This window comes from Adiantum capillus-veneris, chromosome 13 (genome assembly GCF_014529385.1).
Source record: "Adiantum capillus-veneris isolate H3 chromosome 13, ASM1452938v2, whole genome shotgun sequence".
In the NCBI taxonomy this organism is placed as follows: Eukaryota; Viridiplantae; Streptophyta; class Polypodiopsida; order Polypodiales; family Pteridaceae; genus Adiantum; species Adiantum capillus-veneris.
Genome location: NC_140943.1, coordinates 153,895,927 through 153,922,025, shown reverse-complemented (window position 1 = coordinate 153,922,025; position 26,099 = coordinate 153,895,927). Strand labels below are relative to the sequence as shown.

Sequence of the window (26,099 nt, the reverse complement as noted above, 5' to 3'; positions counted from 1 at the left end):
CAACGGCAGTAAAGCAAAGATGCAATCCCAACTGTCTAACTCACAGTCAATACATCCTAGCTGCCTATCTTAGGGTGCTCGAGGGATCGCTCCAAGACCTGTATCACCGAAAGGATCTCAACATTCGAGAATCCCCCAGCTCAATAAAACCTCACTCGACCCTCAACAAAGGCTGCAGTAAATCTGACACTACATAGACTTCCCACAAAGTCATACATCCACAAATTTCCCACTGTATGCTGTAACCGCTGCGGCGATTGTTTGCTGCGTGATTCACAGCCAGCAAACCCTCAACAGACATACATCATCTCTGACAATACATCCCATGTGGAAGTACCTGCAATGTCAGGATGAAATCTGGAATATCAAGCAGCAAACACAAGCTACCTGATGAACTAGTGGATGTCGCCTACAGTCTGTGTGTAGATGCGCCCGTGTCGTATGTGACACGCCTCCAAGAACTGTGAGCCGTCCTTCGATGTGTAGACAGCCACAAATCAACACTCTGGGAGTGTCGATATCCTCAGCACCTGCAGTCGTAGGCCGAAAACCCCAAATTTGTAGAGTCGGATCTGCTTCCGCCGAGACCACGTAGTCGAAAATGGCCTGCGCAGACCTTTGTCGAAGCCGAACGGTGGCCGAGATGACCTCAGAATGAAATTCTGAGAACACCGAGCCCTTTGGGTCTTCCCACAGGATTTGGGGCCGTGTCTTCGCCTGTCGAATTTCACTCCAATCTGAGCTGGTGACTCTAGCCTCCTGCAGTGCTGCCCCGAGCCTCGATCTGAGCTCTGATACCAATTGAAGGAGTACGAGCAGAAGTGCGACGCGAGAGAGAGTGCGAGAAGAAGAGCACGACGATATGGTGAAATCGCTCTACTGTAATGTGTAAAGCATAGTGAGTTCTTATTAGGTTTTTACAAAAGAATACGTGTACATACCTGGCGGCCCGCCCACTTACCTGGGCGACCACATTGGGCTTTATACCCCAACAGGTGGCATAGAGCATATCAAGCAAGCCTCGATCTGAGCTCTGATACCAATTGAAGGAGTACGAGCGGAAGTGCGACGCGAGAGAGAGTGCGAGAAGAAGAGCACGACGATATGGTGAAATCGCTCTACTGTAATGTGTAAAGCATAGTGAGTTCTTATTAGGTTTTTACAAAAGAATACGTGTACATACCTGGCGGCCCGCCCACTTACCTGGGCGACCACATTGGGCTTTATACCCCAACAGGTGGCATAGAGCATATCAAGCAAGCCTCGATCTGAGCTCTGATACCAATTGAAGGAGTACGAGCGGAAGTGCGACGCGAGAGAGAGTGCGAGAAGAAGAGCACGACGATATGGTGAAATCGCTCTACTGTAATGTGTAAAGCATAGTGAGTTCTTATTAGGTTTTTACAAAAGAATACGTGTACATACCTGGCGGCCCGCCCACTTACCTGGGCGACCACATTGGGCTTTATACCCCAACAGGTGGCATAGAGCATATCAAGCAAGCCTCGATCTGAGCTCTGATACCAATTGAAGGAGTACGAGCGGAAGTGCGACGCGAGAGAGAGTGCGAGAAGAAGAGCACGACGATATGGTGAAATCGCTCTACTGTAATGTGTAAAGCATAGTGAGTTCTTATTAGGTTTTTACAAAAGAATACGTGTACATACCTGGCGGCCCGCCCACTTACCTGGGCGACCACATTGGGCTTTATACCCCAACAGGTGGCATAGAGCATATCAAGCAAGTCTAAATGCTTTTCTCGCTCCATGGTACCTGGGCATTGTAAGAAAGAGAGAGAGAGAGAGAGAGAGAGAGAGAGAGCTCTAAACATCATAGGAAGAATCCTAAGAGACCTCAAAAATCTATCACACAAGACTTGAATTCGTGATCATAAGCTATTACTTAAGAGGAAATTGAGTCAACCACACTTCCACATTAAATAAGGGCTATACCATCTAAGAGCTAAACTTGGTGAAGTTCACCTACAAATGGGGATAGGGGTGGTTTAGTGTTAAAAGTATTGTTTAGGACCAGTAACAACAATTAAATCGTTTTAGTTCTTATCTTTATTAGGTTTTAGGGTGCCAATTCAATTTTAAGCATTGCATCTTTCCTTTACACGTAAAGTAAAAAAGTGGACCAAATTCTACAATAACCATTGAACACCTATATAGGTTTGACTCTGTCCTATCTCTTTCAAATGATACATGAGCAAGTCATTATTCCATGTGTCGACAAAGTTTGTCTCCACAATCTCTTTCAATGTGTCAAAGTAAACGAGGTCATACCTTATCAATGTGAATATATGGTATGCTCTATACATTTTGTGGTGTAGGCCTTTTTTTTTTTTTTTGGGGTTGGTGGAGTGGACTTATTGTGGCGAAGCAATACAATAAATGTACTAAGTACGGGAGGCAATTCACTTATGTGAGGTTAACTACCTAAACATGCTTGCTTCTATCGACACACACACACAAGTAGTAGTAGGGGGGGTATGATTTTGGAAGCGGCGCTCTACAGGATACACATTTGAAAGAGGAAAAGGGAAACACAAAGCATTACGTTTCTCTAACATGATCATATCCTCTCGCTTGGAAGAACATGCGTTGCTTTCTCCAAACATAGAAATAAGAGAAAATAACACGCTACAATTTGCACTGCCACCTCACCATTGTGAAGATGAGAAGCCCTGAGAAGCCCTCGGGACTAAGTGACATGGGCATGGGGGCTTGGGATCTATGATGAGCTCATCAAGTGTCGTAGATCTTATCGGTGGCGCTAAAAATAATCTCGGTACTCGACATTACTTTTGGCGACGTTGACTCACATTTGGTATAAGAGTAATCTCGGCCCCGTACCATCACAAAAAACATGCAGAAGCTTGTGGATAAAACATCAAAGTCTCAAAGGTGAGGTCAAGGATTCAAACCCTGGGCGTGTATGAAGAGTAATCTCGAGTATGGTAATTTTGAATATCCGAGATTATTTTTTATAATCTCGAGTATCGAGATTACTTTGGCCGATGCTGCCAAAATCTACGATCGTCATTGCATCGTAGATCCCAACCCCTCAATCAGACCCGACTTTGGAACATTTCACACGCATATGAGCAGGCTAACACTCAATTAGAGAGAGATAATCACACTAAAAATCTCATATTATAACTAAAAATCCTATATTATGAACTGGCTTGAGAACCGAGATTACTTTGGCCGATGCCACCAAAATCTACGACCTTCATTGCACCGTAGAGGAAACATTTTTTGTGGCATATGAGCAGGCTAACACTAAATTTGAGAGAGATAATCACACTAAAAATCTCATATTATAACTAAAAACTCTATAAGTTGAACCAACTTGAGAACCTTCTTATCCAAATTTGAGCCGGCCATTTTTCATTTTGAACAGGCTTTGGATAAAGCGAACCTATCTTTTCCCGAGCCCTGCCCTCAATGCCCGTATCACTTAGTGCTTTTGGGGGGCGGGGGAGATGGGAAGTGCACCAGCCATCTCCTTGGGACTCAAATTTTGTAAGGCATCTTGGGCCAAGAGCACCATGTGGATGTAAGGCCTTGGGACTAAATGACACCTATATTAAATGCACGGTGGAGTAATGGGATCGACGGTCGGGGCTGTGGGGCGGGATCTCGAGGCGCACTAAACCCGGCCAGTGGGAAAAACGAGGCGCGCCGTCAAAAAGGCGAGGCGCATTAAACACGACCAGCGGGAAAAACGAGGCGAGACGGGGCGATTTGAACCCAAGACCCGCTCGTCCGAATTTAGGGTCACATAGGCTAACCACTTCACCCGCGCACGAGTTATGTACTCACACCCCTTTTTACAACATGATATTATAAAATAAAATGCATTTCTCAGGCTGTTCAAGTTTAGTGCATGTCCAGGTTTAGTTTTTGAATTGATTTTTTGGGCTGTGATCTTCTCGGCTTTCGCGCATGGGCTTCTCCGCCTTTGATCCCATTGCCTCCCCCTCTTAAATATAGGTGTTACTTAGTCTTGAGGGGTGTAAGGGGAGAGGGAGGCCTCAGGACTATATAACACATAGCATTTAAAGAGGGGGGGTAAGGGGATCAATGGCAGGGAACTGGAATGGGGCTTATCGAGGGGATTTGGACCGTGCATACCTGTAAAAACTAAACCTGGACAGTGGGGGGGGGGCTGGGCAGGCTGGCCAAATTCAAAACATGGGCCATGGGAGGCGTGGCGACTGCTGATTGGTTGCATGGTGAGCCCGTGAGTGGGGGGATACGGGGGTTTGGCGGGGGGAAGGTCTTTACAGGATTTTGCGCTACTAGTGGATAATCCCGTCATCGCTATCCGGTCATCGCTCTAGCTCAAGTAATTTTGTTTAGGTGTTGAGAGCGGTGAAAAAAAATCCAGCATGCTGATGTGTTCTAATAAATGTGCATTCCTTTCTAGCCTACATTGCTTGCAACTCCAACAAAGAAAAAGCTTCCGATTCAAAGAGGGAAGACACAAGAGAAAGCTATTGAAATAGGCTCTCCTGATGATGCATCTTTGTCGGCTCTCCTATTTTATGTCGGTAATAACCAACTGACAGTTGAAAAAATAGGCCATGAAATCAGCCCTGCTACTCCCACACATAGTAATCGGGCCTTGTACAGGTGGCTTTTGTCAACCATCCCTATGTTCACAATTTTCTAATTGTTTGATACTCACTATGTTCATGATTGTGGCATGTTGGATGTAGATTCTCTTCACATGTGCCTATGTCGCTCAACTCTATTCGCTTTGGCCTACGAGCGGACATTGATGATCAGGCTCTACGCTTCATCTTATCAAATAAAGAATCCACGCGCACGATGAATCTATTTGCAATGTAATCACCGCCATTTTTTTGTTATTGAGTGGTAAGCATTATGGTGAGCAAACATGTGCTTAACATACTCACTTTTACAGGTGGATGGAGTACACACTAGGCTCAGATGTCCTCATGCAAGTGATGCTTGTGGACTCTATGTGGTATTCTGTTGTGGATGCAACTTGGGCAAGCAAGATTCCATGCGGGTCTTACATAACTTCTTCGGGGAGAGGGACTTTGGTGAATGCGTGCTTACATTTTTTCCAATCATTTACAGGTGGTTTGTAAGGAGAGGACAAAGGACTGCTAGGTATGCTACATTGTGGCTTCTCATTGACATGTTGATGTTGTCTCTCTTTGCAACAGGGAGCATTGGACATGTTGTGTTATGTATCTTGCCACACATGCAAAGATTGCTGGGCTACGTAGGAGAAAGAACCACATTCTCTACTATGACCCACTTGGGTGCACGACCATGATGGATATTGTACCTGTTTTGCACAGGTACATGGGTTGACTTTGTTCATCATAGCTTGGGGAGGTCGGTATATGAAACAAGTTGATATGGCTATCGATGGTTTTTTATCTTGCTTGTTATGAATATGCAGTGCTATGGAGGCGATGGCCCAAGGAGTAAAAGCTCATGATGTCCAACATGCATTGCTTGAACCTGCCACCAAATTTGAGTTAAAAGTGTTGAAAGTATGTCTCCTTGTGCTCTCTCATGCTTGGAAAATTTAGGGCATGTTAGTCATGTTAATGGTTTGATGCTGCAGGGCCCAATTCAACCAAATGCGATTGACTGTGGGTTTTATGTCATGGCTGCCATTCGCTACATAATTCAGTCTTGCTTGCAGGAGAAGAGCAAAAGCTGGGTATGCTTAGAGTGTGTGTCGAGTGCTAGCTTTCTACCATATGCATCTGGATATTAATCTCCTTTCTAATTTCCTTCAATCCTCTTGTGTTTGTCGATGTTGTGCAGGTGAAGAAGACATGGTTCATACACGATGATGTGTTGGCATTGAGGCAAAGCCTCCATAGTTGGTGCTTAGATATAGTGGGGGGGGGGAATGAGATTATGGCTGGTCACCATATGTGTTGCATTTTGCGCTAAAGGGAGCCAGGTCTATGGCCGTTTGGTAAAACAACCCATGACACTTTATGTATGATTGGGTTTAGGGTGAGGTTTTGTGTCAGTCTATGCACAATGGTTTTGTATCAGCCTACATGTAATGTCCAGGGTTTGTGTCGATAAAGTATGTATGGCGAGTTTTATGCTGCAATATTGGTTCAAAGAAAGCAAATCATTGGCTATTGACTATGTTTATATGGGCTTGTTTATGGCGGCTAGCCACATCCGAGATCCATATTTTGTCTATGTGCAGGTTCAGGACTATGTTTGATGTATGTGGGAAGTGGCCATGTTTATGTATACAAGCAGGTTTATGGTTACGGCTGGGTTTATTTATGTTTGCAGGTTTTTGGCTACGTCCGGGTTTAGTTCCATGTGGGGCTAGTGGCCATGTTTGTTTATGTTTGCAGGTTTATTTCCACGTCTGGGTTTAGGTGTGGCCAGTGTTTATGGTGTAATCCAGCTAAATTATTATTTATGGTGATGTTTGATTTTTATTTCCTGTTGAGTAAAATTTATGGCAAGGTCCGATTCTGTCTAAGGCGACTCCCCGATTATGTATGTCTATGGCGACTCTTTTGTTTATGGCGAGGTTTTGTAATGTGTTCCCAGTTTGTGGTGCATTGTCCTTTGTGACAAGCTTTTGGTGCAATGTTTCACGTTTATATCTGGATCTATAATAGGTGCTCGGTTTTGGGTTGGTTTATGGCTATGTCTGAGAGCCATGTATGTTTTAGGTGCTCAGTTCTGGGCTCAATTTCTTTCTGTATGCAGGTTTATGGCGAGGTCCGGGTTTAGTGATCGGATGTGATCAACGGCCATGTTTATTTCTGTATGCAGGGTTATGGCTTCGTCCGGGTTTAGTGATCGGATGTATGGTTGTTGGGCCATTTTTATTTCTGTATGCAGGTTTATGGCTTCGTCCGGGTTTAGTGATCATCCGGATGTATGGTCAACGGCCATGTTTATTTCTATATGCAGGTTTATGGCTTCGTCCGGGTTTAGTTATTATATGCACTCTTTGATAAGCCAATGTTTATGTGTATATTAGTGGTCCAGAAACCTTTTGTTATACTGATGCATTCTGACCACAATTTATCCTTTTTATTTGGTACTCATGTATATATGACTTATGGCGAGTTCCTACAATCAAGGTTTAGTCTTTTGTTTAATAAGGTTGCAGTCCATTTTGAGTCTCCTATAACTGTCATGTAATACAAATGGCTCGATCAATTTGATGTTATGGTTTGTGCTGACTCTAGGTTTATGGCATTATGGCAAGTTTCGATGGTGTATGGTTGTTGGGCCATGTTTATTTCTGTATGCAAGTTTATGGCTTCGTCCGGGTTTAGTGATCGGATGTGGTTGTTGGGCCATGTTTATTTCTGTATGCAGGTTTATGGCTTCATCTGGGTTTAGTGATTGGATGTATGCTCAACGCCCATGTTTATTTCTGTATGCAGGTTTATGGCTTCGTCCGGGTTTAGTTATTATATGTACTCTCTGATAAGCCAATGTTTATGTGTATATTAGTGATCATGTAATACAAATGGCTCGATCAATTTGATGTTATGGTGACTCTAGGTTTATGGCATTATGGCGAGGTCCGATTGGTGTTTGTGCCGAGCGACTCTAGGTTTATGGCATTATGGCGAGGTCCGATTGGTGTTTGTGCCGTTGTAGTCCATTTCGAGTCTCCTATAACTGATCATGTAACCCTAAACCGGCTCGATCAATTTGATGTTATGGTTTGTGCTGACTCTACATTTATGGCATTATGGCGAGATTTGTTTTTGTGTGTGTTTATGGTGAAGTCATGCCAGCTGGGTGGGTGTGTTTGCCAATCAGTTTATGGTCATGTCCGAGATTATGGCGAGGTCCGATTGGTGGTGTTTGTGCCGACCCTAAGTTTATGGCATTATGGCGAGGTTTGTTTTTAGTGTCATGCTGAATGTGTGTGAGCTTTCAGTCATGTCCCAGAGTATGGCGAGGTTCGATTGGTGTTTGTGCCGACCCTATGTTTATGGCATTATGGCGAGGTTTGTTTTTAGTGTCATGCTGGGTGTGTGTGAGCTTTTGCCAATCAATTTATGGTCATGTCCGAGATTATGGCGAGGTCCGATTGGTGGTGTTTGTGCTGACCCTACGTTTAGGGCATTATGGCGAGGTTTGTTTTTAGTGTCATGTTGAATGTGTGTGAGCTTTCAGTCATGTCCCAGAGTATGGCGAGGTTCGATTGGTGTTTGTGCCGCCTCTACGTTTATGGCATTATGGCGAGGTTTGTTTTTAGTGTCATGCTGGGTGTGTGTGAGCTTTTGCCAATCAATTTATGGTCATGTCCGAGATTATGGCGAGGTCCGATTGGTGGTGTTTGTGCCGACCCTACGTTTAGGGCATTATGGTGAGGTTTGTTTTTAGTGTCATGCTGAATGTGTGTGTGTGTTTATGGTGAAGTCATGCTGGGTGTGTGAGCTTTTGGCAATCAGTTTATGGTCATGTCCGAGATTATGGCAAGGTCCCATTGTGTATGGATGGAAACTATAAGGACCCTTCTTCTAAGGCTGAACTGGAAGATGCAAGACCTATCAAGAGCGAGAGCAAAAATCAGAATTCCAGAATTGGTAAAAGCATATGTACATGGTTGATGTGCACGCATCCTAAACCTAGCAAAATCGCCATCAAGATCAGCTGAAGCATGACCCTTTTGGGCTCAACCTATAGCCCTATATAGAGATGCAAGACCTGGGAAAAGCCAGAGAAAACTCGGCCCATGAGCTTGTTGTCAACCACCTGGCAAAAGGCTTGTGTTGATGCATTATGGTTTCATTTTGCTGGTGATATCAAAGAGACAACACTTCATTGTTGCGACCACTTACGAGTGATAAAGAACAAACAACCAGATTAAGACAACCCAAATGAACTTTAGGATATCTACAAACTAGTCTAGCTTCTTGGGGACCACATCATATCAATCTAATTGTTCCAAAAACAAATATATTGCAATTGTCCAAGTCATGTTCACAAAACATACATAGCTTGCAAAGTTCCAATGAGGCATGACATATGAGGATGACCCTAAACCGCACGCAAGTCATATAAAAGTAATTCGTGTCTGCGAGGCATAGATCTTCTCATATATCCGTCCATCATCAAGCTTCACAGTGAGATGTCGTTCACAATCAATATGCGATACCTCGTGGTCACATGCTATGATAGAACCATTGGCCGGGTTCTCACCATCCCATAACTGTACAAGGTGGTTCATGATCTGGGAAGTTGAATTTGCAGACAAGTGCTTCTGAGATAGAGGGAGCAAAGCATGGCATGTATGGCAACATACTATATTTGAGCCATCAACAAGAAGGGTTTTGCTACAACAATGCCGGCAATTAACACGTCGCCATTTCTCAAAGCGCACTCGATTTCACCCTCGCTGGTGCTTACGTTTCAAGGAACTTGTGTTTCTGCTTTTTTTTGCTGGTTCTGGACAACCTTCAACTGCCTCACCTATGCCATCAATGATACACGATAGCCTGCCAAGCCCAAGCCGTGTTTATGTGACATTTGCCTGGATTTGTTTGATGCTACCCTTTCTTGGCAAGCTGATCTCCTCCGGCTCATGGAGATTCTCCAAGTTCTCCATAGAGATCTTTAATTTCTTCAGAGCAACCTCCTTTTGCTGCAATGTCCACTGCGGTAATACATCAGCCAATTGTCGCAATAACTCCCTAGATTTGTCGATACAATTGACTATCTCCATGTCAACCTGTTGCAAGTATGGTCCAATGCCATTCATATCAGTATCCAGTGCTTTGTCATCACATCCACTCCCTGTTTAAAAGACTTGGGCACATTGTTGCATTCCATCGCTGGTTGCAAGGTCAGCCATTGCATGCACGCTATCCACAATAGGTAAAATTGCATGAAGCATTGGAAAATAGCTTTGAAGTATTAACCGAAGCCCATATAGATGCTTGCATTGGGAGGACCAGTCTGGGCAATCACAGTACGAGGATTGCATGCTCATATGGTACCAAGAGTCTGATGTCATGCTTTGAATCTTGAAGAGTAATGTAGATTCGTTCACCACGTGAAGAGTTTCAGGATTAGTCTTGTATCGTTGACATAGCTTCTCCCCAGCAGCTAGTTCCTTTGTTGCACTCTTTCTTGAACCATACACAGCAAATCGTCCAGAATCCGTTGTCAATGAACATGCCATGAACTTAACTAAGAGGTAGATCGAAGGGAAAGTCCAAGGAGTGGGACAATAGCTCACCTAGCTCTTGCTTTTGCTTGAAGAACTCGAAGAGAGTTCCTCCCATCCAACTTCCACTCCTCGCATTGCCAACAAGTGCATGTAGTAGATCCAAGGCTGGCCTATTTATCCTCGCATCCAAGAGAGTATACTTGACATATTGCCATAGTCTTTCCACCAAATTCGTTGTGTCCACATTGCCATGGGGAAAAAGACGTCCAAACTTCGGCCAGCGTTCACGCCATACACATGACTTCGAGCACCATCCATTGGAGACATAACGCTGAATATTTGCATGATTACAGTAGTCCAACAAAGAGGCGCTGAAAGCGAGCTTCAAAGTTGTCCTCGGAGCTGGAGTGCATCAAGTTACACATTGAAGAATAAACATGGTCTTGCATGTGTCTTGGCACTTGCGGCAAAAGGTTCTCCACCCAAGCCTTTTTGACATGAAACCAACAAACCAGGACATGACATGCTACTTGGACTCGTTGTCCTTCACTGTGTTCAGCCCAACAAGCAGGATCATCTTTGAAGGCACTCAAGATGACATTCAATTCTTGGGGACATTTGTCTATCACAATTGCATTCGGTCGTATGCTGCCCATTCTTGAGAATATCATCTGGATGGTCAATTCAAGGGCAACGCTCTCCTGACATGTCCTAGGGTCACTTGTGCACATCATCAACCACAAAGGAATCCCTGTACCATTTTGATTTGGCAAAACAAATGCATACAATGGCAACCCATAAACGTTTGTCTTGAATGTGCTGTCCATGGCCCATGCATTATGTTGTGAGAATCGAATACACATCTGAAGCATCCAATCATCTTGAATGATGACGACAAACGGCTTGTTGACGTCTTGCAAAGCATTTGGGTTGTATGGTTGCACATATGCGACCTTTCAAAAGCAATAAGCAACTAAATAAGGACATAAGAAAAAGGAAAACATAAAAATGAAGATAGGGCACTCCAAAGTACCTTCCCTGCGGCTGTAACTTTAGAGCCTCCATGTACATTGCAGACCAATCATTCCCAGATGCACGACCTAGAGAAACCAAAATGGTTAAGTAATTAAAGGGGTGACAGGAAAAGAAAATTATCTTACTACCTTCATGCCGTAGGCTATATGCCAACTGTTGGACCTCCTTTGAGATCATGAAGAATCGAAAAGTTGTGCGATCTAACAAGGATGCTCGTTGCTTGTGGAAGTTTTCTTTTGAAACTGACATTTTGGCAACATGGCGACATGTTCCAACATCAAAATAATCCTCATGCAACATTGAAGCACACTTGGATGAACAGGTAGATGATATAAGTCAGCCCGAGAGCCAGGAACATGGCCCTCATGCGTAGCACGAAGCAAAATCGTGACCTCATGAACTCCCTCACTGAATTGCACCTGTGCCTTGAAAGGACAACCGTACTTCTTCGTTTTCCTCTCTCTACGCTTGTTTTCTCCATGATGCCTTCTTGAACCACCACGATGACAAACATAGTAGTCCTCTACCTTTCCTTCGCCTACCTTGGCTGATCTTATCTTAACAAGCCTGACTTTATGGTTTATCATAATACTCTCCAGCACATGACACACATGAAATCTATCTGTAATAATTTTTTCACTTGGAGTTTTCTCACCGGCATTGCCCTTCCCTCCAACCTTCTGAAACATAAGCGATTCAGATTGGAGGATAGGATCCTTCTTACATACCTGACAATTTCTGACCGCATCTCTAATGAATGAAGTAGGTATGCCCATGCCTTTTGATATCTGTGCACCATGCAGTTTTCATCTGATTCATAGTTTCCAACATGCTCAAATGAGCCCCTTGCTGGTCGACATGACATTGTTCTGTAATGGTTGTCCACTCCTCCTTTGGTGCAATGGCTCTGGGAGGGAGACCCTTCAAGAAGATCCTAACTGATCCATGCCGAGGGGATCCTCGGATCACAAGATTGTCCTTCATCTTGTTCCACCGTTTTACATCATGCATGCCGACATTGTGTAGCATACCCAATGTTGGCTTACAAATCCCTTGAAGATCTAATAGCATAAGGTCATAGCTCTCCCGAGAAAAGCTAAAGAAATGGTGAGAAGCATGCAACTCTGGGTCAAAAGATCAGGTCACGGGTTTCCTCCTATAGATTGAATCTGCAAGGAAGGTTGGGAATTCGGTAAACTCCTTTACTTGGTCACCACCACTAGAATGGGATCCTGATTCCATGGAAGCACTACTTGAGCCTGTTGATGACGAGTTGCCTTCCTCCAACTCCTCATTCAAATCAAATATACGATATTGCTTTTGTTTCTCCCCATCCTCGAAAGCATCCAATCGTGCCTCCATCCTGCCCGGCATCCCTCGATCTCCCTCTGCCTTCCAGGTTACGTTTAGGTCAATGGACTGCATAACTTGTTTTGCCTCCCAAGGTACATTGAGGTCCAGCATTTGTCTGCTCTCCATACCTGTTGTGGCTTCTTCCCTCTACCCTCCGGCCTCTCAGAGATAATGCGTGGCCTCTCTGCCCAAATCCCAACAACGTGGCCTCCCCGCCTGTCGACCCCCCTGAAAAGCGTCCCAAATTCAAATTTCCACCCTGATGACATGGCACTTCCCTCAGCCTTATCCCGCTTGAATTTGGCCAACCTGCCCAGCCCCCCCCCCCCGCTGTCCAGGTTTAGTTTTTACAAGTATGCACAGTCCAGATCCTCTCGATAAGCCCCATTCCAGTTCCCTGCCATTGATCCCTTTACCCCCCCTCTTTAAATGCTATGTGTTATATAGTCCTGAGGGGAGGGAGGAGCAAGCTCCGAGCCTACAAGCTTGGGCGTGGAATGTGTATAAGAATGTGCCTATGACATGAGAGAGAGAACGCAATCTACATGTATGTGTGTATGTTAAACATGATTGTGTGTGAGATTGATGGGGAGAAATAAATGAAGGGGGTTTCTTTTTGAAGAGGCGACCTACCTTCCTACACCTAACAGTGTAATTCTCTTGAGTGCTACTCGCTTCCTCCGCCTCACCCATACTGCGCGTCCAGTATAGGTACCCTCTCTCACTGCACCTTCTTCCACGCAGCACCCACACCTTGCCCGCACCGCAGGAGCATGAGAGAGCGTCCCATGGTTTCTCCAAGAACTTACTAGGGTTCGCAAGTCGGTGGTCTTCCCGATCTGCAGAGTCCGGTAACCCCTCCACCTCCGTAGTGGGAGCCATCTTTTGCACCATCAATAGGTTTTTGGTGCTCCCTTCTCGCCTCCTCAGGTTTTGACGCTGCTCCCATTTCTTCACAATCTCCATGTCCATGGAGCAAACAACAAGTCAGAAGTTTCACGATACTTATCTTCAATACATCATCTTTGGCAGCGCCATAGCTGCGATCTGCACAGGCTTCTTCACGTGGTCTTTTAAGCGCATGTTCATCGTCTATGTGGGTGGTGTTTTACTCGGCATGCTAGTGGTTGTTCCAGATTGGGAGTACTTCACCAAGCGCCACTTCACTGAATGGATTGAGCCCATGGCTTCTGACGAAGAGAGCAGGAAGCTGCAGAGGGCAAGGTTCCCTATCTTGAAGAAGACGGCCAAGTATGCAAAAAGGTGTGCTACTTCCATCCTTTCTCGCTGTGATATGGCTTTGAGTGGTATCGAAGAATAATCTTCTGTGTGGGTGTATCGAGCATATGCTTGTATATGTATCGTGCTTTTTTCTACATCACACATTCTCTATTTGCATTTATTAGAAATGTAATGCCGGTATTTAAGCTCAGGAGTTTTATTTGTCAATGCAATTTTATAGCTCTCTCTAGGTCACCCTCGTACACACACGTGGTGTAACATGGTGATGTGTCGATGAGAGGGAACACGCATAGAAGAGCTCTGAGGGGTGAGAAGATTCTTCTTAGAATGTCTGGGATGTTTGGACGTTTGCACAAAGATATTTGTTTAGGCTGTTATGGATCTTATAGTGGTTGATAATCTGTGGATGGGACGTTTGGACGATTGCACAAATATATATTTTTAGGCTGTGATGGATCTTACAGTGGTCGATAATCTGTGGATCCTCCCTTGTGCGGGATAGGTGGGATGTGAACATAAGTCTGACGATCTGTCATTACACTGCAAGCACTATAGGTGGTTGCCAGACTGGCTATTTCTGCATTTTGGATGCTTGGAGTTATTGTTTGGGGACTTGGCGATTAGGTCTCTTAAGCCAACGAGTGTGAGGGAGCACATTTTCTTACACTAGAGACATCTGCTTTGTTTCTTAATTTCATGCATTAATGTGTGCTTGCAGCCTTTATGTTAGTCAGTTCTTAACAGTTAGTATCCTTGGTGGGTTGTGTTTATGCTTGCAGGGAGGACATTCATATTATTGGGATTGTGTTCATACTGGCCTGCACTGCATTTACTGGCTACTTCTCTTGGAAATTTGTGACAACTTAACTAACTATCCATTCAATTTTAGCCGGCTCAAGTTTTGCCTCTTAGGCTCCAGAGATGCAAATACTGTGCTCAAGGGTTCTTCAATGATCCCAGCTCGTGCCATCTGCTAGTTCTTATGCCCTCTCTGTGCTGGTGTTTGAAACAGCCCAAGATGAATCATTCTTGTCCCATTGGATTCTAACAATTGTGAAGAAAGCTATTTTTTAATGGGCCTGCCTTCTTGTGAATCTCCTCTGTTATAGCTCATTCTGATTTGAGCGGTGGTGATATATGCAAGTGGGCTGTTGGCTATGATGTTCAATATTGAGTGTGCAACATGATCCTTCCCATGGGCTTAGAAAAGGTGATAATCTTCTTGCTGTAAGAATGAATGGTCTTGGCATGATTCTTTGTTTGGGGTCAAAATGTTGAAATTTAGGATGTACTTTGGACACATGCCCAATAATATTTTTTCATGGAATAGTGTACAATACGATCTCCCTTAGCTTTTTGTCATGGTTAATCAATGAGTGTACAATACCTTCTCCCTTAGTGTTTTGTCCTGGTTAATCAATCGCCTGTGCTGATGCTAATTACTTGAACGACAATGATGTAAGCGGAAAGAAGGGGTTTAAGCACTGCCGCAAGCCACTTGACTTGTAAAGGCCGTCTTATAATGAGGCCGCCTTTGTGGCGATAGTAATATGTGCTGAGCTTTTTCTGCATCTGGTTTTTGTTGGTAATAAAAGAGATTTATTTATGGAAACAAGGCGTGTTGCACTCACCTTGTACTTTACAGGTACACTCAAAACTTGTGTAGCTTATTTTGTATTATGTAGACCGGGGTAGTGGCTTGCCATGCATGGACTTACTTGCTGTATCAATGCACCAATTTCCTTTGGTTGGCGGGAACCTTCTACTTGCCTCAAAATCACTTAATTGAGGGATTTGGCAGATAGCTAGTCCTTGATGATGGCTGGAAAAATTATTGTACTGAAGCTGGTACTTGACAGCCTTGCCCGCTGTTGGGATGTACCAGCTTATTTTTTACTTCTTCAGGTTTGATAAATTGCAGGCTGCTGCTTGCATTTGATTTAAGGGCTTGCACCTTTGAGACATTGTGCATGTCTATTGTTCCTGAGACATTGTGCATGCCTATTAATCCTTTTGTTATGAGATTTTTGGCTTTCCATTTTGATCTTCTCAAAATTGAACGAGGAAGGTTAAAACCCGAGAATCACATGAAACAGGAATTTTCTTGACCTTTGGAGGTTAGTAGGTATTGGTTGGCTAATATTGGTAGTGGTGCCATGAACTTTATTGGCTTGTTACCAAACTCAGAAACTCAAGAGTGCATCAGATGGGGCGGTTTTCGATTGGAACCTTTTTTGGTTAAAACCTTTTTCAGTTTTTTGATCAGGAGCATTTGTATATTTCGTGTCCCATGAAATGATCTCCAACAAACACATTTTGTTGGATCAAAGTTCTGTTCCAAAGGCTTATGGAATATTTTGCCTGTCGATTCCAAGTGGAAATTTGCTTGATTTTGCTCACTAACGAGGGGTTTTGATACATGGTCAAATGACCTTTCAATTTAATGGCGGTGTCAAATTTCTTGTGACAAACGTTGTTATGACTGCACCTTTTATAAGCTCTTCAAATATTCAAGTTAAAAATGTATGACAGATTTCAAGAAGGATTCTTTTATTGAATGTTTGGCCCAGGATGGTTCCATCAATATAGTGTCTTGTTTTCAAGCATAGACGATCTGAATAACCAACCACCCCTGAAATTTAAAGTTCCCCAGAAACTGTCATACGAACTTTGTATAAATTGTTGATTACAGAGATTAATTCTTAAAAGTGTCTTATGCAAAACTTTGATTGTAGACATTTAGCCTTGAAAAGCCAGGTGCAAAGCTTGATCCCCAAAAGCTTTTGCTCCAAAAAGTCTCATGCAATTTCAGGGTTTTTGTACCAGCTTGAAGTGCCCATTTTTTTTTATCAATGGGCACTAAAGAGTAGTGCATGTCTCTTGAAGCAAAAAAGTGTTCCACCTTTGAGACCTAGCTCTATTGTTGTCTGTTAAGGGTAAGGGAAATCAATCTTCCTATGGAGGGTTGCAAAACAATGTGTTGAGAGATGCTTTCTAGATTACAACAGGCAATTTGAAGATTTTAGTAAAATATAGGGGCACTTTAGAGGGGTATATTTTAAAATTATCTTAAGGATCAATTTGGGACTTTTGTACAAGTTTAGGGGGCATTTTGGCAAATTATCCTACTAGTAAGCTATGTCAATGTATGATACGACACGTTTATGGTTGAAGCTTAGCCAAAATCTCACATGCTTCTCGTACTCCAGCACAAGAAATTATATAAAAACTCCAGCACAAGAAACCGCGAGGCTGCATTACATAAACTTCCTCAAATATGTAACTATTCAAGAACGCAATAAGTTTGATGATGTACATCCCAACCAAAATGAGCTGCCAATGCACAGAGAAAATGCATAGTAGTCATACGATAAGTGGGAGCAAAAGTCTCTTCAGAATTTATGCTTTTTTGTTGTGCATAACCCTTTGCAACAAGCCGAGCTTTATGGTGATCGATCTCACCATCTGGCTTGCGTTTCAACTTGTAAACCCACTTCATATCAATGGCCTTTTTGCCAGGAGGCATTTCACATAAAGTCTGTGTCATTTTCTATAAGTGCATCATATTTTGATTGCATGGCAATCATTCAATTTTTTGAATTTTGTGCTTCATCAAAAGACAGAGGCTCCTCAACAGCATGTAAGCTAGTCACAGCCAAAGCATAACAATTTGATGCATAAGATGCATGGCGAGAGCGTGAACGAGTACGACTAGACAAAGGTGCATCCAATTTACTGTCACGCAAAGTGTGCACCAGCCATTTTGACATACCTCTAGCTTGCTCATTTTCAGCCCTTTCCTCATCAAGTACATCATGTACATCTGCATCAGTAATAGGCTGATCTGTAACATTTTCAAAAACCCCCATAGGGTGTACATTTGCCTCATTGGAACTTACATCCGTATTTCCACCATTGAAAAGAGGCAACAAAGTGTCATAAATGTCCTTTGAGCTTACATTACTGTCTCTAGTACATGACAACAAGGGTTGAACAGAATCTTCCACAAACACTACATCCCGTGAAACCAGAATACGTTTTGTTTGCAGATGATACAACATGTAACATTTTCTTTCAGCACTATAACCAACAAAAATACATTTGACAGCCTTATCATCCAATTTTTTGCGCCGTGTTTGCGGCACCAAAGCATATGCCAAACAACCAAAAACACGCATGTGCTCAATAGAAGGCTTTCTATCATGCCATGCTTCATATGGAGTAATAGACTGCAAAGCTTTCATAGGACATCTGTTTAGTACATAAGTGGTACACATAATGGCCTCAAGTTAAAACGATTGCGGCAAAGCTTGACTTTTGACCATACATCGTGCCATTTCCGTAAGTGACCTGTTTTTCCTCTCAGCAACACCATTTTGTTGAGGTGTATAAGGCAATGTACATTGGTGTTTTATCCCACGACTAGCCAGAAATGCATTGAATTCATGAGACATATACTCCCTCCCTCGATCGGAACGGAGGGTGTCCATAGTACATTTCGAGACATTTTCAGTCATAGCCACAAATTGTTTGAAGCACATAAAGACTTCGGACTTCGCTTTAAGCGAAAATATCCATGCATGCATGGAGTAATCATCAATGAAAGTCACAAAGTAAAGGTAATTGCCCAAGGACGGAGTTTGCTTGGGCCCACAAACATCACTATACACAAGCTGCAGCTTGCATGTGGCCCGTACTGAACCATCCTTTGGAAACTTAGAACGCTGCATCTTACCCAAAATACGGCCTTCACAAACATGTTTGACAGGTGCTTCAAGAGGCTGCAAAGAAGCAACCATATCATATTTTTGCAAACGCAGCAAACTGTCAAAATTTAGATGACCCAAACGTGTATGCCAAAGTTTTGCATCTGAAATAGCCCTTGAATTTGCAACATTTTGTCCACACTTGTCATACAAAGTGAGCTTATACAGCCCACGGCACAAAAGTCCAGATGCAACAATTTCATCACCAAAATTGAGATCATGAATTGTACATCTGTTATCCACGAATTTGACTACAAGTCCAAGTCTAGCAAGTGCGGATATAGACAAGAGATTCTTCTTGATCCCATGTACATAAAGTGCATCAACAAGTGTGAAGGAACAACCATTTTAGTAGTAAGCACAATCTTTCCAACTCCCTGAACCGGATAAGAGGCATTTTTGGCACAAGTGACTGAATTCCCATGAGGGACAGACTCGAGAGAGGTGAACAATTCACGATGTAAGGTAATGTACTTTGTAGCACCACTGTCGAAATACCACACATGTGAATCTGCAGCAACTGACAAGCATGCATCATGGACATCAGGGTTGTAAGTGCACTCTGCGCTAAAAGCCCATTCTTCATCAACATCAGCAACACAATCTCCTTTCACAGAATGACTGCATTTGTAGTGGAACCAGCATTTGCAGTGGAATCACCCTCTTTCTTCGTAGCCTCTTTGGCCTTCAACTTAGGACACGACTTGATCAAGTGATCATTAGCTTTACAATAATGGCAATGCATTTTCTTTTTGCCCTTATCACCAGAATTTCCAGACGAATTGCTTCTAGCAGAAGCATTAGGAACAGAATTTTTTCCACTCGCAGTAGAACCATAAGAAGTGGCTGCATTGCTGTTACCACCCTTTCTCTGAGAAGCGATAAAAGTTCAACTGCACGCTGCCTACTCCTGTTTTTTCTGGAAAGTGACTCTTGCAACAACAATGTGCATAATGCATCAAACTTGACAACTTCAGGATTTCCTTGGGTCATCAATCTCCAGGTACTAGCAAAAGTCTGGTAGGAATCTGGTAAGGCATCAAGAACAGTCTGCACAAGGGAACTGTCTGAAATGACTTCACCTGCAGAAATAAGTTGCTCATTGATATCCTTGACATCAGCAAGGAAAGTGTCCATATCATCTTCCTCATGCATAATCTTCGACTCCAGCTCTTTACGCAACAAAGCAATTTTAGCCTCATTGCGACTTGCATAAAGCCCAACCAAATATCCCAAGCCTGTTTTGCAGATTTTGCTGAACGGATGTGAGGAACAATGGTGCGCTTCACAGACAACGCAATCAATGTATGACCTGCGCATCCTTTACATCCCAACGAGCTTGTTCTGCCGTAGGCAAAACAACTCTAATAGCAGCAATCCTTCTAGCAAGACCTGCAAGATCCTCAACATCGCCTACATCCTCAGAACCGGGACATACATCAATGCCCTGTACAATATTCCAAACTCCCTTTGACACAAGAACGTGTTGCATCATATAAGCCCACATAGGGTAATTATCCCCATCCAACTGTCCTCAACAGCAAACATCTTGAAGACATCTGTGTTGTTGTCAGCCATGGTAAATGCTACACCTGATGTGAAAACTGCCCGAAAATAGGAGAAACCAACCTGTGCTATATAGCACAAACCGTAGAAGACTGTAAGGCACATGTTATGTAGAAATCGGCACGGACAAAAATTCTACACAAAATGACGAAATATCTTGTGCAACAGTGCCTGTAGTGGAAACGGAGGCCAAAATGAGCCCGAATCAGAAATCTGAGCAGACTAAGCTCTATGAGCTAATCCGAAATATTTTTCGATCGGCGAACGCTCGCCAAACCTCACTATAATCGGAGAAAGTGAGCAGGCGTGTGCTGGAGCAGCTGGCGACTAAGCCCGAGAGGACGTAACTTGCTCTGATACCAATTGTTGGAATTAGGGTTGAAGAGAAACGCACACAGCTTGGAGAAGACGAAGGAAGCTTAAGGCACACATTAGAGAGTGTCACTTAGTGTGCAATGGAAAAGATAGATAGCCCTAGAGTGATGGGCGTATATACAATGCTTGGGGAAAAAAACCTTCTAAAGAGGGAAAAAATGCCCCGACGGTCCTAGTGTGTTCACACACATCACTACCACGTGTATATGGTAACAATATGAGCTACCCAAATTTTGAATCTTTTTGGTGGTAGATATATGGGTTATTGGATGGGTTTTTGAGCTACCGAGTCTCTCTAATACTACTCCCTTCAAGGGAATTTTGTCGAGGTTGGTTTTGCTAGTTTTACTCCTATGTCATAATTAGTTTAACTAGAAGAGGCTAACCATTGGCTCTTCTCGATAATTACTATCCCATCACAAGCAGGGGTCGCAAGATTGGAGATCACAATTGTACAATCAAAAGGCAATCCTCCTCAAAATTTTTACGTGCAATCGAGGGATTTGAGCCACTTGAACAACTAGAATCTTGATTGTTATCCTCCTATGATTGCATGCCAACTTAGCATACATCAAGAGTCTGCAAGCCCACCTAGTAGCCACTCTACTGTTAGCATGTTAGTACCTGTAATTATTGCAGCCATTGGTTCATTGTCGAATCAACAATTGGAATTTTTGTAGCTAGCACAAATGATGACGTGCTACCTCAACCAAAATATATGGCCGATGTATTTTTTAATCAATTTTTGCCAGATTAGAGGGGTTTTATTTTTTAAGTTATTGTGTTCGAGGATTATTTCAGGACTTTGCAAAAATTCAGGGGGCATTTTGGTAAATTTTTCAATTAAATAATCAATGTCGATGTGTGGTACTAGTCGACACGTATATGGCTCAAGCCTAGCCAAAATCTCACATGCTTTTTGTATCGAAGCTAGGCTACTTTCTTGCCAAACAATGCCTACTTATCTACACCATTCATGCAATGTAATTATGCAAAAAATCTTGGTTCTACTTGTAATTCTCAAATGTAGTAACCATATAAGTTTTTATGTTGTAGAATCTACTACCAATTTCCTTTTAAAAGTTTTTGGTGGTAGACTTATGGTCTATTGAATTTTTTTTGAGCTACCTATCTTTATATTACTGTTGGGGTATAAAGCCCAATGTGGTCGCCCATGTAAGTGGGCGGGCCGCCAGGTATGTACACATATTCTTTTGTAAAAACCTAATAAGAACTCACTATGCTCTACACATTACAGTAGAGCGAGTTCACCATATCGTCGTGCTCTTCTTCTCGCACTCTCTCTCGCGTCGCACTTCCGCTCGTACTCCTTCAACTGGTATCAGAGCTCAGATCAAGGCTCGGGGCAGCACTGCAGGAGGCTAGAGTCACCAGCTCAGATTGGAGTGAAATTCGACAGGCGAAGACACGGCCCCAAATCTCGTGGGATAGGCCGAAGGACTTGGTGTGCTCAGAATTTCATTCTGAGGTCATCTCGGTCACCGTTCGGCTTCGACAAAGGTCTGCGCAGGCCATTTTCGACTACGTGGTCTCGGCGGGTGCAAATCCAACTCTGCAAATTTGGGGTTTTCGGCCTACGACTGCAGGTGCTGAGGATATCGACACTCCAAGAGTGTTGATTTGTGGCTGTCTACACATCGAAGGATGGCTCACAGTTCTTGGAGGCGTGTCACATACGACACGGGCGCATCCACACATAGACTGTAGGCAACATCCACTAGTTCATCAGGTAGCTTGTGTTTGCTGCTTGATATTCCAGATTTTATCCTGACATTGCAAGTACTTCCACATGGGATGTATTGTCAGAGATGATGTATGTCTGTTGAGGGCTTGCGTGCTGTGAGTCACGCAGCAAACAACCGCCGCAGCGGTTACAGCATACAGTGGGAAATTTGTGGATGTATGACTTTGTGGGAAGTCCATGTACTGTCAGATTTACTACAGCCTTTGTTGAGGGTCGAGTGAGGTTTTATTGAGCTGGGGGATTCTCGAATGTTGAGATCCTTTCGGTGATATAGGTCTTGGAGCGATCCCTCGAGCACCCTTAGATAGGCAGCTAGGATGTATTGACTGTGAGTTAGACAGTTGGGATTGCATCTTTGCTTTACTGCCGTTGAGGCATTGTCGCAGTCTATGCTTATAAGACAGTGACAGGACAATGAGAGACAGTACAGGTGCAGGACAGGTTTACCCGCAGCTTACAGTGTTAGAGAGACAATGTTTTTTGAGCAGTTTTTGGTCTGTTTTTGAGTACACCAGAGCCATTTTACAAAGGAGACTCTACCGAAATTTATGCAGAATCTGAAGCGTTCTTGGTTCATTTGACAGGTTGATATTGGTTCAGAGGTCAGTTTACAGGGGAAACTCTGCCGAATTTTTCCCAGGAAAGTAAACTACTGTGAAGCGTAGCTATGGCTGGATCACAGGACACTGCTCTTTACAATATCAAGAAGCTGGATGGAACCAATTTCCCATTGTGGAAGAAGCAGATTTGGCACGTGTTGGTACAAAAGAAGCAGATAAAACCTATAAAGCTCAAGGGGATAAAACCAGAAGATATGGACGAAGATGAATGGAGCGAAATGGATGAATTGGCACTTTCTACCATTATGCTGACTTTGGCAGAAAGTGTTTACTTCAATGTAGCAGACGAGATGTCGGCTTATCAAGCATGGTTAAAGCTGAGTGATCTTTATGAGAAGCAGAGTGCAGCTTCACAGGTATACTGGCTTAAGAAGCTTGTTGACTTGAAGATGAAAGAAGGGACACCTATGTCCAATCATCTGAATGAATTCAACACAATCTACAGTCAGCTGTCAGCTCAAGGTGTCAAGTTTGATGAACCTGTTAGAGCTATGTTCCTCTTGATCACATTGCCGGAAAGTTGGGACACTTTTCGCACAGCTTTGAGTAATTTTGCACCTCCAGATGGTTTGAACATAGCAGGTGTAGAAGGAAGTCTGCTTACTGAAGAAACCAATAGAAAGACAATGGACAAAGGCAAAGGAACAGCCTTAGTTGTCAGGGGAAGGACCAAAGAAAAGTACAAAGGTGGAAAGAGGAATCAGTCTCGTAGCAAGTCCCGCAGTGCTAAAGGCAAGAGTGACATAGAATGCTACCATTGTGGCAAGAAGGGTCACATGAAAAGAGACTGTAGAGAATGGAAAGCAGAAAAAGGCAAAGAGAAAGCTGAAGACCATGGTGAGAAGAACAAGTCCTCAGTGAAGATTCAAGAAATAAATGTGACAAACACTGTTGCAGAGGATGACAGTCTAGTGTCAAGAGACATCTACTTCTTGAAGAATACAATGGACTCAGCTCTTCTTACAGCATCTGATGGAAATGCACTGAGTGACTGGATTATAGACTCAGGGGCATCACTTCATGTGTCTCCACACAAGGAGTGGTTTACTTCTTATGTGACCACTAAAGATCATGTTTGGCTAGGCAATGGGCAGACATGTGAGATCTTAGGTGTTGGAGATGTTCAATTGAAGTTTCAGAATGGCTATTCTTTCACGCTGAAGAATGTGAGACATGTTCCCGCAATTACAAAGAGCTTGATCAGCACAGGTTTACTTGATGATGCTGGCTACGTCACCATTTTTGGACAGAACATGTGGAAGATATCCAAGGGTTCTATGACAGTAGCACATGGAGTAAAGTCTGGAGGACTTTACATGATTTATGTATCAAATGTCTCTAAAAATGTAATCAATGTAACCGAGCAGCCGAACGTTTCTTTGTGGCATAGCCGTTAGGACATATGTCCAAAAGGGAATGGAAATCTTGTCTCGTTCTGGTTATTTGCCTGGCTTTTCATTTAATGATTTTGAATTCTGTGAACATTGTCTGTATGGTAAGCAAACACAGCAGCCACATAAGCATAGAAGCAGTAGAAGAGATACACAGTTGGCACTTGTTCATAGTGATTTGTGTGGACCTATGCCTAACCTATCTCTAGGGGGAGCTTCTTACTTTATGACATTTATAGATGATTACTCGAGGAAAGTATGGGTTTACTTTCTCAAGCACAAGGATGAAGCGTTTAGTGTTTTCAAAACGTTTGTGACACTTGTGGAGAATCAGAGTGGCAAGAAGCTTAAATGCTTACGCACTGACAATGGTGGAGAGTATGTTTCAAAGGCCTTTCAGGACTTTTGTGAGTCAAAAGGTATAAAACGTGAACTTACTGCTCCTTACAATCCTCCTCAAAATGGTGTTGCTGAGAGGATGAATAGGACCATACAAGAGAAGGTCAGAAGTATGTTGTCTAATGCACAGCTGCCAAATGGGTTTTGGGCTGAAGCTGTATCAACAGCTGTTCATCTTGTAAATAGATCTCCTAGCAAGGTTTTGCAGAAGGATTCAGTGCCAGAGATGGTATGGTCAGGCAAAATGCCCTCATACAAGCATCTCAGAGTCTTTGGCTGTGAGGCATATACTCACGTTCCAAAGGAATTTAGGAACAAACTTGAGCCAAAGAGTAGAAAGTGCATCTTTCTAGGCTATGGTAATTCTGGTGAGATGGGGTACAGACTTTGGGATCCCGAATCCAGAAAGGTTGTCCGCAACAATGATGTTCACTTTAATGAATCCAAATATCATTCTAAACCAGAGAGGGTTGAGGAGATTAGAAGAGTTGTCTTCCAAGAAGATGGACCTGCACGTGCAAGAAAAAATGTCAGGGCTCAAGAGGAGCAAGGACAGGATAGAGTGGAACCACAGGTTGTGGCTGAGCCTGAGCCACCTATTATGCGTAGATCTGGACGTGTCACGCGACCTCCTGATAGGTTTGTTCCATCTATGAACTATGTCATGTTGACTGATTGCAATGAGCCTTCATGTTACAAGGAAGCAGTGCAAATGAAGGACTCCGGGAATTGGCAATTGGCCATGCAGTCAGAGATGACAGCTCTGCATAAAAACCAGACATGGAAGCTCGTTAAATTACCACGGGGCAAAAAGGCTCTACCTTGTAAATGGATTTACAGGTATAAGATCACCGCTCATGATAGTCAGCCAAAGTACAAAGCAAGGCTTGTTGCCAAGGGCTTTAAGCAAGAACAAGGCATTGACTTTGATGAAGTCTTCTCTCCGGTGGTCAAGATGACTACATTGAGATGCTTTCTTGCATTGGTTGCCATATTAGATTTGGTGTTGCACCAAATGGATGTCAAGATAGCGTTCTTGCATGGTGATTTAGATGTGGAAATTTACATGCAGCAGCCAGAAGGGTTTGTTGAGAAAGGCAAGGAAGATTGGGTATGCCAGTTGTTAAAGAGTCTTTATGGCTTAAAACAATCACCGAGGGCATGGTACCATAAATTCCACAAGTTTATGCTTTCTCAAGGCTACAAACGTAGTGAGTTCGATCACTGTCTATATACAAAGAAGGCTAAGGATGGCAGTTGGTTGATCCTTATTTTGTATGTGGATGACATGTTGATTGCTGGCAAGCACTTGGAAGAAATTTCAGCTTTGAAGTCAAAGATGGCAAAATCGTTTGACATGAAAGACATGGGTGAGGCAAGTCATATACTTGGTATGCGCATTGAGAGA

The 26,099-nt window shown here is 43.3% G+C and overlaps 2 protein-coding genes and 1 pseudogene across 2 annotated transcripts; 2 read left to right on the top strand and 1 right to left on the bottom strand.

Moving 5' to 3' along the window:
* Nucleotides 1-4,209: 4,209 nt before the first annotated feature.
* LOC147445120 (uncharacterized) lies at nt 4,210-6,243 on the top strand. The gene is made up of 6 exons (XM_086528004.1): nt 4,210-4,251; nt 4,939-5,117; nt 5,207-5,344; nt 5,449-5,542; nt 5,617-5,715; nt 6,226-6,243. The coding sequence occupies exons 1-6, from the start codon at nt 4,210-4,212 to the stop codon at nt 6,241-6,243; spliced, it is 570 nt and encodes a 189-aa protein (XP_086384130.1).
* A 4,283-nt stretch (nt 6,244-10,526) lies between these two features.
* On the bottom strand, nt 10,527-12,693 carry LOC147445119 (uncharacterized; annotated as a pseudogene).
* Nucleotides 12,694-13,189: 496 nt separating this feature from the next.
* On the top strand, nt 13,190-14,889 carry LOC147445118 (signal peptidase complex subunit 1-like). Its single transcript, XM_086527594.1, has 2 exons — nt 13,190-13,830; nt 14,589-14,889. Exons 1-2 carry the CDS (start codon nt 13,532-13,534, stop codon nt 14,674-14,676), a joined length of 387 nt encoding a protein of 128 aa, XP_086383720.1. The 5' UTR covers nt 13,190-13,531; the 3' UTR covers nt 14,677-14,889.
* The last annotated feature ends 11,210 nt before the right edge of the window (nt 14,890-26,099 follow it).

Excerpts from the sequence above, each read along its gene's own strand:
- LOC147445120 (XM_086528004.1), top strand. The coding sequence starts at position 4,210 with ATGGGAGGCGTGGCGACTGCTGATTGGTTGCATGGTGAGCCC. Across the intron at positions 5,118-5,206 it reads TTTTTTCCAATCATTTACAG|GGAGCATTGGACATGTTGTG; the intron begins GTGGTTTGTAAG and ends TCTTTGCAACAG. Across the intron at positions 5,345-5,448 it reads ATTGTACCTGTTTTGCACAG|TGCTATGGAGGCGATGGCCC; the intron begins GTACATGGGTTG and ends ATGAATATGCAG.
- LOC147445118 (XM_086527594.1), top strand. The coding sequence starts at position 13,532 with ATGTCCATGGAGCAAACAACAAGTCAGAAGTTTCACGATACTTATCTT. Across the intron at positions 13,831-14,588 it reads ACGGCCAAGTATGCAAAAAG|GGAGGACATTCATATTATTG; the intron begins GTGTGCTACTTC and ends TTATGCTTGCAG.